Source organism: Oryza sativa, chromosome 10 (assembly GCF_034140825.1).
Source record: "Oryza sativa Japonica Group chromosome 10, ASM3414082v1".
NCBI classification, from domain to species: Eukaryota; Viridiplantae; Streptophyta; class Magnoliopsida; order Poales; family Poaceae; genus Oryza; species Oryza sativa.
In genome coordinates, this window is record NC_089044.1 from 14,499,750 (window position 1) to 14,512,211 (window position 12,462).

The 12,462-nt window shown below is 41.2% G+C and overlaps 2 protein-coding genes across 2 annotated transcripts; one reads left to right on the forward strand and one right to left on the reverse strand.

The window, feature by feature from the left end:
- The first annotated feature begins 346 nt into the window (after positions 1-346).
- On the forward strand, positions 347-7,635 carry LOC4348581 (meiosis-specific protein PAIR3-like). Its single transcript, NM_001423025.1, has 12 exons — positions 347-498; positions 586-715; positions 1,790-1,871; positions 1,990-3,639; positions 3,748-3,895; positions 4,926-5,066; positions 5,139-5,199; positions 5,292-5,441; positions 5,562-5,620; positions 6,139-6,273; positions 7,019-7,110; positions 7,201-7,635. Exons 3-12 carry the CDS (start codon positions 1,842-1,844, stop codon positions 7,267-7,269), a joined length of 2,535 nt encoding a protein of 844 aa, NP_001409954.1. The 5' UTR covers positions 347-498; positions 586-715; positions 1,790-1,841; the 3' UTR covers positions 7,270-7,635.
- A 32-nt stretch (positions 7,636-7,667) lies between these two features.
- LOC4348582 (ATP-dependent 6-phosphofructokinase 5, chloroplastic) lies at positions 7,668-12,173 on the reverse strand. The gene is made up of 14 exons (XM_015759399.3): positions 11,783-12,173; positions 10,908-11,234; positions 10,744-10,825; positions 10,325-10,398; positions 10,132-10,243; positions 9,888-9,983; positions 9,701-9,802; positions 9,531-9,605; positions 9,228-9,368; positions 8,982-9,098; positions 8,796-8,900; positions 8,503-8,583; positions 8,288-8,416; positions 7,668-8,197 (listed from the first exon to the last, which is right to left on the reverse strand). Exons 2-14 carry the CDS (start codon positions 11,198-11,200, stop codon positions 8,030-8,032), a joined length of 1,575 nt encoding a protein of 524 aa, XP_015614885.1. The 5' UTR covers positions 11,201-11,234; positions 11,783-12,173; the 3' UTR covers positions 7,668-8,029.
- Positions 12,174-12,462: the final 289 nt, after the last annotated feature.

The following is a 12,462-nucleotide window of genomic DNA, read 5'->3' on the forward strand; positions in this document are numbered from 1 at the left end:
GTTGGTCCTGGATCTAAAAGGAATATTCCTCTCCAGGGACCAACCCATCCCACCCACCCCTAAACCAAACACCCCTAAAAGTGGGTTCGTCCCCATTACATCCCACCTTATTCTTGCAACCAAACACTACCTTATAGGACGGAGGGAGTACGCAATAAATTTCTGCCATTTAGCAGGTTAGGGAATCAGTGTACCGGAGTAAAAATACACCACAGCTGCATATATGTGGGACCAAATGAATCGGGGAGACTGACATGTGGGCCATCCTTATGTGTGCCCCGCACGTCAGTGGCAATACATCAGGTTACCACCGGTGCACGCGAACGGCGTGACGAAAGACGAGTAGACTCCCCCAAAAATTTCAAAAATTCAAAATCCCCCGCTCTCTCCCAAACTTTTCCCCTTCCCCTTTCCCATTCGCCTCTCCACCGCCGCGGAAATCCCCCGTGCGGCCGCGCGGGTTTCGAGGCGGCGCGACGCCGGCGAGCGGCGGCGCAGGTGAGCCCCCCTCCCTCCGCACCTCTCTCACTTGCTCGTCGCTGGTTCTCCCTGATCTCGTCGGTCTCCTTGTTCTCGTTCGAGCAGCTTGGCTGGGGTGGCTCGCTCCCGACGGCGCGGGGGGCTCGTCGGAGAAGAAGCAGAGATTCCTTCTCGCCTTCCGCGGTTCGTGTAGCTTCGCCGGAGGGCGTCCGAGGCGTCGCCGGTGTCACTAGGGGTAAGTTGCTGGGCTACTTACTGGACTCCATGATTCCCCCCCGTGCATGCGCTGCATCGTTTCCACGCTCCCTCGTGGGGGGAGATTTTAGGGTTCGGGAGGGGGAGTTGGGACCTGGGACTCGCCCTGTGCATTTCCGTGGCGATCGCTTCTGATTTTCGCCTCTGTTGCTATGGAATTGCATATTTGCCTCGTTCGTAAACCTATCGTGTAGGTTTCCGTTGGATGATTGGATCCTGAATTCTGTCCGATTGTTTTTGTCTCTCTAAATTATGGTTATCTGCCGCAAGTGTTAGGCTATGTTAGTGTCGCATTCCGCAGTATTTTTCACGGAGTTGGGTTCTTCTAGATAGTGAGTGGAGCCTGGATTGTGTATTATGTTTGTGGAAGAAGATCTCTTAATGCTGAGGGCACATTTAAATTGCTGATACACAATATTGGTTTGATATGTTTGTAATGGACTGTTCCTAGAATTTCACTGGGGGTACTAAATTGACTTGTTGGACATGCAGTCTATTTAATTTGAGCCTCAGTGCAGCAGTACACTGTTGCAGTTATCAATCAAAAGCAAGTTGTTAGCAATCAAATCATCCAGCTTAGAAATTTAGGTGTGGTACTGTGGTTATGTAATGCAGCTCCACCACCACTGTAGTAATTTAAAGTTGACAGTTGTAGTACAACGATGCAGTTATTTGTTACTACTTTTCAATGCTAGTTTCTTTTCCAAGCGTGATTGCAATATTGCCATGTGACAATCTTTTACATGTATTGCCTGCTGAATCAGGAAAAAGAAGTACAGATGTATCACTAATTCACTTATGCTTTGGTAGGCTAGTTGAGGATCAGTGTCCCTTGCCCCCATGTCAATGCTTATTTGCGGTGTTTTCGCCCTTGCTGATACAGCTGTGCTTCTCACATGTGATGGCAGATTTGAAATTTCTTCCTATAACCATGCTTGATAAAGATGTGCTTTGCAAGACCTCTGTATTCATTTGCTAAGCATAATTTTGATTCTGAAAGATTGTCTCAGACCAGTAGAATCTTGTCTTATGCAGTTGTTTTTCTATTCACCAGGTCCAACCTTCTTTAGTTAATTTGGTATACTATTATCCCAAAAGCTGCACCTATGGAAGTTGAGCTGACGAACATTCAGAAAGTGAGTAGCTATTTCCTCTGCTAAGCTGCTGGATGCTTTCCTTTTTCATGTTATCCTTTCACCTTCAGATGTTTTTTCATTATAGTATTAAAAAAGTTAGCATGTTATACTTTTGTAGGCTACATCAAGTGACTATTGGAGTTTGGCCAGCAATCAATATCCATGTGGTAAATTCCCTAAGGTATCAGTTGGCGTCACAATTCCAAGGACGAGTTCTGTATCAAGAGGCAGAGATGCTGCTAGTACCGCTGCATTTGAGAAGAACTTGTCTCAGGGAACTGATGGAAGATCTAGACCTCCCAAAATGGATAATGCTTCACTTCAGGTCTCTCCAGAAGCAGCAAACCACGGCGGATCTGCTAAAGAGGTTCCTAAACCTGTCCCTGCTAAGGTTTCTGTATCACAACCTGATGATAATGCAATTGAGCAAACAGGAACCTTTTCCTTTGGAACAAGAAGAGAACAGGACAGTCATCTTGATCAATTAGATAGGCCACCACTTGTGAGTTCCCAAGGAAAGCGTCAAGTGGAATCAGCTGATAAAAACAAGCCCAACAGTGAAATGCTCAGGATGAAACTGTGGGAGATCCTTGGTGGTACTTCACAAAACAAGGAGGCTGTTGCCTCACCAAATCCTGAAGATATTGAGACGCCATGCCAACCTAAAAGTCAAATTGCCAATGGACCATCTTCAGGAAGACAGAAGGTTTTCACTTCACCTGTTCCATATAATATTAAGACACCAGCTCAGTTTAATAGTCAAACAGCGAACAAACCATCCTCTGATCCAATTGAGTCAGACTCCGACAGTCCTCAAGTAGTTGAAGTAAGACCTATTACTCGTTCGCTGGGGCGCAAGAAAGAACCAACAGGCTCCACACATCAGGATAAGAGCGGGAGTGCAAAGAAACCATTGTCTACTCATCGTTCTACACCCAAGCAGAAAATATTGGACAATGTGTTTGCCTTCAACGATAAATGCACACCTAAAACAGTAGGAAAATCTGCAAATGGTGAATCTGGCAGCTTGAGGAATCTTAGAAGCTTGAGTAGGAGGGCTAAAGTTGAGCCAAAGAAGGCACATTGTTCGGACAGGATTTCTCATAAGACTACACAGGATGATATGGAAAGAAAGGTACCTTCTAAATATATACCATCAGAGAAAAAAGGTGAGAAAACAAACTCCTTTTCTTCTTTATCCCGAACAGGAAAAACTGCTGAGAGTTGTTCTAGAAGCCCTAAAAGGGAGAGAAGGGTGAACACGATGGCTAATGTTGGGGCTCGAAAGATGCAGTTATCTGAAAATTTACTGGTCAAGACTCTAAATGATGGTGAACACAAGCTCTCTTCTCCTCAGCTTACTTCCTTTAAGAGCAAGGGAAAATGTTCTTCTATATCGCCTCAACAGAAGGAGAATGATAATACCCACATCCCTGAAGCTTCAGACAGAACAGCAGCAAGAAATAGTTTTAACTCCACACCTTCTCCTGCTGCTAATCCATCTCCTGTACTGAGGAAGTACTCATGGGAACATGATGAGAATCCTGCGATAAATGGTAAATCTGGACAGAAGGATGCCAGTCCGTTGGCAGACAGATTCAGCGACATGCCAGATGATTTTGCAAGTCCTACTTTTGCAGCAAACATAAAAATATCCCCCCACAGAAGTAAAATGCTAGACGATGACCTATTTAGCTCCAAATATCCAAAAGGTGTGAACAGGTCAAGATCAACTTCCTTTACCTCGGATCCAGAATCGGAGCCATTGGTATGCTTCAATCTCTAAAGCAGATTGCAACTTTAGTAAATGGTTCTGTTTATACTCTACGTAGCAGAGCAATTTTATCCGTTTGACACTAATTGTTCTACTGTCCAGGACAAAATGGAGAAAACCAACGAGTTACCTGGCAGTGAATCTCCTAACTCTCAGGAGGAAAGACAGAACAGAAAACAACCACATCTTTCACCCCTTTCTCCTATTGAGAGTGAAGGGGCTCAAATTTCTATTCCAAGCTTTAGAAAAGGTCAGAACGCCATCAATGCCAATTTTCTAGGCTCTTTATTAAAAAGGGGTAGACATGCTCCTGTCATGTTTAATGCTTCCATTCTAGACTCAAAGGTAGCCATGCTAACTTACAGTGCACTACCCCCTTATTCTGCATGTGGACCATACTTATTGGACAGAAATCTTATGTATATGTAATTATGTATTTCAAGCACCTCTTGAATTTATCATTTAGGTCATAGGATCAACACTGGCCATAATCCTTATAACATTTGCATAATCTGTCAGATCAATCCTGTTAGTATTGGTGTTCATGATATGTACACTTATTTTATTGGTGCAAATTTTGACATCGTTACTTTTGGCCTCATAAACGCTCGAAGTTTGACTATTTGAACATTGAATTCTAACTATACTGGCAAGCATATTTGCAGGGTTGTTAGTGGTGAGATTGCAAAAAAGAAAAAAAATTTCTGTGTCACCCACTTCATTTACTTGACCTTTTTATGACAATTACACATTTTATGTGACATGATAAATGAGTATTTGTGTTTGCTTTTGCTGTCATTTTCGATTAGTGCTGCCTTACTAAGCCGTTAGATGTCTTCCAGGTAACCTGCTATTGTAACTTGTGTTCACTGGCCTGACCGCAGAAAATTTCCTAAATTCCTTTTTGTGGCTGTATAGTTAGGCTCTTCAGATTTTCAGCTATGTCTTGCTGCTAGGTCACAACATTTTTTTGCAACTGAAGGATCTTGAAACTTGAAAGTGCCAATTCATGAGAGCATGCCGTTTGTGTGATAGCTGACAAGTGGCATAGCAGCAACAAGTGGCATATTCTGCCATGTGCAAGCATATCCTTAGTTTACATATATTTCATCAGAACTGTTTACCATGTTAAATTCGCTATTAGTTTAGTTATTCGACTGTATTATTTTCAGCCTTTCAGAACATTAATTACTTGAGCTAAAGTTCTCATTGGAGATGCACACATCTATCTATCTTAAAGTTGCTTATTCATGCCTTGTCGCTTTGTTTTTCACATGCAGGATATAAATCTCATAAATGGCTTTCAGATGTTGACAGCCCTGATAAATCTTCTATTGAGCATCTGGGCCGAAAATCACATCTAAAAGAGGGTAGAAAGGGCAAAAGGCAATTAACTTCGCCAACCCATTTTGCCACCTCTGGTAACACTGATTACTTTACTGTTGTGCTTGTGCATTCATGGTTTTCGGTCTGACCAATATTTTTTTTCTCAGGGACGCAAGAAACAATGTCAGACAAAGAACCAGAAAAAGTCCCAGAAAACTACCTAACCAGGTTTGACTTAGGTCATTGTGGCTTAAATAGTAGGTACAAACATGATTGCTAGTTTGCTACTTGGATTAATTTCATTTCTTGACTTCCACCAGGGCTTTTGATCAGTTAGTAGTGGTGCTAGGAAGGTTCCAAACCAAAATCAAGTCTGAAACAAGGAATAAAAGTTCTAAGATACTTGCAGCTACTGGAGAGATAATACGCCAGCACCTTGAAGGGGTTGAGGGGCAGATGCAGGCTGATGTGTAAGATCGAGTGCCAGTGCCACTTAGAAACTGCCTCTTTTCTTCTTTATGCACATGCGATTGTATATAGGCCAGATATGTACTGCCTCTTTCATGCATGGCATTTAACTGTGATTTCAGGGACAAGCTGGTCAATGCAGGAAAATCTAAAAGGAAACGTCTAGAGTCAACATTTGAAGGTAAAACTCTAATCATGTCGATGCAACCATTCATAATGCAATTAATCTATGAGGGCATGATGTGGCAATATTTTTTATCCAACTATTGTTTGTTGTAACTGTAACATTTTTTATTCTACGTATTTGGATTATTCATCTCATGTAACACAAACTCTTAAATCTTGATTCATCAATACAGAGTCATGTTTGAACTCTAGATAGAATGTTTGAAGTCTACTACAGGATAACAATGTAATCTGCCTGTTCCCTTGGTTTGGTTGGCTAGAATGACAAGTAATTTGAAATGGAGGGAACATTAGTTTGAGAAAATCTCATGCAGTATTTGTCTTATTCTGCCTGCAATCATCTGATGTGGCTTGGACGCTTGGTCTTTATCTACTTCGTTATTTTGATCTCGTATTATATACTGAGTTAAATCTCAATATGCAACTGTATATAATGTTACAACTTCTTTTTCCTTCATGCCTTGTTTTTCTTGGATGATTTTAACTATTCAACTGATGTCTTCTGGTTTGCAGAGCAACAAGAAAAGTTAAGGATTCTTCACGAGAAGTTCAAGGAGGAGGTCAACCAGCAGTTGCTCGGTTGCAAGAACTCTGTTGAGGATTTTGAGGCTTACCATGCAGAACTTAAGGGAGTTGCTGACAAGCAAAGTAAGTTAAACTTAATACATACACTATCTTTATGAATGGGACTGAAGCAATTAAAGATTTCTTACCAATGTACACCTGAAAATCCCATAAAAATAATGTACACCTGAAAAAAGTCTCTAAGGTTGCAAAGCCATGTTAACATTCTATATACTGAGCCTGATGAACTATTCCCTCCATCTCACAACCTAGGAGGCACCAAGTAAGAACCAATAAATGTTGAGATGACCATAAATATGCCTACTAAATGACATGCTAGACACACTCTACCTGTTTTACAGCTTTAAATTAGGGTATAATAGAAAAGGGTGGAATATTTACATTAATTATGAAAAGAATGTATCCCGAAAAGGACGGGCAGTTTTTGTGAAATGTAGGAAGTATGGTTATAAGCATTTCCATTGGAATTCTCTACTTACAAATTGGTAACACTACATGTTATCCAGTCATTTGTACTTCAACTCTTTCTTAGTATAGTTAAAATCACACGTTTAGTTTTCGTGAAAAAACCTAACGAATTTAGTTGAAAAGAATGACAGCCCAATCTTCGTATGAAGTGAGTTTTCTGAGAGGTTCGCCGGTTCCCCTGCAATGGCATACTTGTCCAGTGACATAACTCCAGCTTTGATCCTCTCTTAGCACTATTAGGATGCAAGTTATGGTGTGGTTAACAGGACAACCACTTCAAGGATTCTATTTATACTACCGTTCACTGACCCATGGTGTGTGCTAATATTTGCATCAACAGAAGCCTCACACAAGAAGCTCCTTCAAAATGCTGAGAAGACAGTCGGCGCTCAGCTGAGCGACGCGGAAACCAAAATCGCTGAGGTCCAGAAGGTGAGCCAATGCAACTTTTAAACCATCCTGATAAGTGATAACCATATATCTACCAAATGCTCAATCTGTTTTTGACACGTTGCTTTTCAGAGGGCACGGAAGAGGATGAAGGGCCTCAAATTTGTGCTCAAGGAGCTCATTGCAGAAACTGCAGAGTAACCCAACCAAAGTTGGTTCACTCTGCACAAGTACATAGCAAAGGTGTATTGACCAGGACGTACAGTTTCACTTACAAATAGGCTACTGTTTCATTTACAAAGGGTTAAAGGAGAATTTACAAAAGGGTACAGGAGAATAGTGTCAGAATGCATATAGGTTTCTTACCAGATGAACTTTTCACAGCATACATTCAAGGATTCTATTCTTTCCATTAGCATACATTCTTCGCCTAGCTATCAGATAGACATGCATTGTTACCGGCGTGCCAGTTTGAATAATTTACATTCCTGAGAACCGACACATTTTCTGTGTACTGTAATCGTATTTTATGAAAATTGAAAATTCATAAGTTGGAACATCTACTGCAAAGTTGCGATGCAAATGCTCATTGTACTTGGTTTGGTGGCAATGTTCTCTCCATTATTTCAGCTGTGAAGAATGTGTAATGTGTACATATGTTTCTGCAGTTGTAACGGGAGCTAACCATCTCCCTTGCAGTTAGAAATCTTCTCTACTTCTATGTGGTCTCTAATAAACCATGTACTGCTAATCTATAAAAAAGAAGCTATCTTTTCAATGAGGTGCTTATTGTATCCATCTTGCACCTCAAGGATCAATGGAAGATGATGTTTCTTTCTGATGAAAGACGAAAAAACATCAAACGAGTGATGCGGCACAAGCACCACTCTTACTATACAGCACAAAACCGCCTATAGTTTTTAGCTTCAGTTGCTATGAGCTTCCACTGTCAATACCTGAATCAGTGGAAGTCTGGTTGCCCTGTTGATGTCAAACACCGGTGCCACATCCTGCTGTTTGGATCGACGAACCTTGTGGACTTGATGACTTCTGAGATTGGCAAGTAGACGTTGTGCGTGTTGCATATGCCGGTTGTGATGCCACTGAACCCTGCAAATGCACCATGAACCTGCGAAGTTCCATCAGAAATCAATGCTGAGACAACATGAACTGCTAGAACTTGTGTGGCAGAAAGCTAATGAAGGGAAAGGTGCCTTACAGCATTCTGACCAAGCACAGTGCATAGGATGGCATCGGATGCATTGGCACGCACAGCACGGACCATGTATGTAGGATCAATGTACTTCACATCAGAATGTACTCCTATTTCCTTGAAATGGGCCTTGATCTGTGGCATGGCACGGTTAAGTTAGATTTGGTTTGGCATGTGATTTTTGATACATCATCAAGGTGAAGGTCATTCGATGGACAAACCTTCTGATGAAGGTGCACGCCGATATCACCAAGGATCATGTTCCCTGATGCATCAGTTGCGTTTGACTGTTGCAGATGTTCCTGATAATACATTGCAGCATTTCTTACATAATTATTATATATAAAGTGGATGATAGACTGGATAGCTTACAGCAATGATCTATGTGGTATACTAATACTCCATATCACAACCTTGCCCCTAATATAAGAGATACCCGGTACTAACATGCAGAATCATTCATACTGAAAATCTTTCTTTAAACAATTTGTTTTCTATCTGGAATTAGCCTTACCTGTCCCGCTCCTTCGGCTACACAAATCAGAGCAAATCCCTTGGTTTCTATCAAGTGCTCAAGGTGTTGAAGAACTCCATTTGGCCCATCAAGAGTGAACGGTACCTTCACATAGATTACCGATGAGCTTGATCAACTGTAGTGGCATAGTACATAGGTTATACATAACAACAGAAGAGTTCATACCTCAGGTATCAGGCAGATATCTACTTGGCCACTAGACAGGGAAGCATGCATTGTGATAAAGCCACTGCTTCTTCCCATCAGCTTGACCAATCCAATGCCATGAAATGCAGAATGTGCCTAATACACAAAAAATTGTTACTGCTACCAAACTAGTTTTGGTGGTAACTGGTAACTATGATGTGCATATTATATATATAGTTCTTCAGTCAGACAAGTTCATTCTGAATGGCTCATGAAATGAATCACCTCAATATATGCAGAGTTTATAGCTCTCTGTGCTGCTTCAACTGCTGTATCAAATCCAAATGTCTTGTCCATCAGTAGTATGTCATTATCAATGGTTTTTGGAACGCCCACAATTGATACTTTCAGTTTTCTCTTGCGGCACTAGATCAAAAGAAAGAAAAAGAGGCAAATAGACAGATAGATGTAAGATGGCCATCCACTCATGCTATATATGACTGAGGTCAGATATTTTTTTTGTCTATTAAAATCCAGGAACAAAAGATAACTTTTGTTCAGAAACAATGAACACGGAATTTAACATACCTCCTCATGTATAAGGTTAGCTCCAGCATGAGTTCCATTTCCACCTAGAACAAAGAGCATGTCAAGCCTCCGGGCCTGAATGTGGTATGTAAAAATCAAATCGATAAGTTTTTTTGTGCATCAGTTCATCGTAAAAATATATTTTGAATTGTAGAATGATGTATTCATGCCTGTATGCTGTCGACAATGTCTGAGATATTTGCTCCACCACGAGAAACTCCTAAGAAACTTCCACCAGCAAGATTGATATTCTGGACAACTTGCCTATTAAGCTGAGTGAAGGGGAAAAAAAGACCATTAAACTACTTTTGGTATGATTATCATTATTTTTCCAGAAACTTGGTTAATGTCTCTTACTGGCACTTCTGCTAAATGATCCTCAAAAAATCCACGGAAACCATGCTGTATTCCAACAATGTTTTTCACTCCATATTTTTCCAGTGTAAGCACAATCTACAAGAGTGCAAGCAAGATCAAGTTGACAATTAGGGTTTTGTTGAAGAGAATCTCAGAAATATAATCATATGATGGGTTAGTCAACTTCTATTTTTCTGTACGGGTCTCAAAGTTCAACTTGTCCTGTTCTATTCAACAGTTCTACCTGCCGAATGACATCATTGAGACCAGGGCAAAGTCCACCACAGGTGACAATTCCAGCCTTTACATACTGAGGTTCAAAATATATTTGTTTACGTGGGCCAGCACGGTGCACCCTGGAGAAGATAACTTTTGGTTACAGAAGTGAAAAGCACTGTCACAATTCAACATTTGAATTTGTGGATAATATTTATCACCATTGTTCGACCCAGCTGCAATCAGGGTCAATGCAATCAGCTCCAGCAGATGTTGGTGAAGCAAACTTAATAACCTAAAGAAGGAAAAAATTTGCAATGAGAACTTCTTATTGTATCAAGAAGAAAGTAAACAACGAGCAGTTCTACAACATGTCCTTTAGAGTAGCAGGAATAATACTCGAACGAAAAATTCCTACCGCCACATGGCTTAGATATGATTCTGCATTTAAAAATCATTGAAACTAAGTTCAGGTTATCCATGCTCATGCACTGTATTCCGAAAACGAAAAAACAAAATCCAGAGCACATCTTGACATGACCAGAGTCTAATGAAGTACTTGTTATTGAGTATTTGTCTATTTGAGCTTATCCATGTCTAGGTAAATCTGATTGCTCAATGTCAAAGCAATAAAACATACCTTCAAAAGTGCTCTGTCATCGTCATTCACATAGCCATTCCATGATCCTTGCATAGAACCATTAACATTCTCCAGAGGGGTCCTGTTGTAGGCATAGAAATCATGTTATACATAAAACAAATCCTAGAGAGATAGACGTTTCAAAATTCAAACGTATTTCTCACCTGCTCTTGAGGGAAAACGTTGTTGGCCTCGGTTCAACGTCGATTACATCTTTCAAGTGAGGCAAACTGAACCGCCTATCGAAATCCTCCTGGAACTGCTTCTTCCAGTCTGAGTTTGAGAAGTCTAGCTGCGGGCGATCGACGGATATGGCTCTAGTAACCAATCGGCATGTTCTTGATTTCTTATTGTATCTAACACATCGCGGATTGCAGCCGGGCACACCAAAACAACACGGGTCCTTCTGGCCTGAAGTGATTGAGCCAGCAAAATCCACTGGTGATTTTAGAGCCATTCTTCAGATTGATGTTGCCGATCATGCAACTACCCTGCAGAGTAGGTTCCATCAGCACTGACAAATACATAAGCATTTCTGCAATTTTTCCCAATAATCTTCTACTTTTGTCTCCAACTGTATCTGTATCCCAGAAAAAAAAGAAGAAAAATAAAAGAAAAGAATATTCCTACACTACAGGCAGGTGACCAAACTAATCAATTCAATGTATTGCTCCACCTTTTTTCCTACAAGGGAAGATGACATATGCATATGCTCCAGGAATCTTGGACTTGAGCTATTACAAACTGTCTACGACTAATAAGCCACAAAAGAACAACCGCAGAATTAGCATGTGAAAACATCAACCAAAACATTGACAAGAAGCGGAACAAATCATACTCCGAATTTTTTTGGGGGTAAAAGATGATTCTTTTTTTCAGAGTAAAAATCTTCTCCACCCTGAAACCATGTAAAAACAAAAGGAGATTGCAGGATCAATCACTCCCACCCCGCCGGGAAAAAAACAAAAAATCACCTAAGCACGACCTACCACGAACGCAGCGAAGCCACACCAACAAAAAAAAAAATCAAGAAACGCACCTCTCCCCGGTCGCCGGAGTAGCGGAGAGAGCAAAGCGGCGACAACGGCGGCGGCGGCGGCGGCTTGTTGTTATAGCGGCGGAGGGGAGACGGCCACCTCGATGCCTCCGTCTCGTTTTTTTTTTTCTTTCTTCCTCGGCGAGAGAGAATTAATCCAATCCACGCCACGGAGCTCTCGACGGATTGTTGTACCAACGCAAGAAGAAGAAGAAAAAGAAGAGGGAATCCAAGAACTCGAGGGGCGCCGGAGGGGGGAGACGAATCGGGTGGGGGGAAGGGAATGGCTCGATCTTCCTCTCCCGAATCGAGGGATCAAAGCGAAGCCACCAATGGAGGAAGAGGAGGAGGCAAAAAAAAGCCGGCGCCTTTGGCAATTGGGTCGCTGACTGCTGAGGCCAGCCGCCACGCGCGGCCTCGTTTTCTTTTCTTTTCTTTTCTTTTTTTTCCTTTTCTTTGAATTGTATTTTTATAAGGAGTTTTTTGGTTTGGTTACTTGCGTGGTTGTCTATGGCCCACACTTCACGCGTCCTGTCACATCATCGTATATTTGGACGTTAATTTAAAATATTAAATATAGATTAATTACAAAACATATTATATAATCTTGTACTAATTCGCGAGACGAATCTATTGAGCCTAATTAATTCATGATTATATTATGTGATGCTACTGCAAACCTT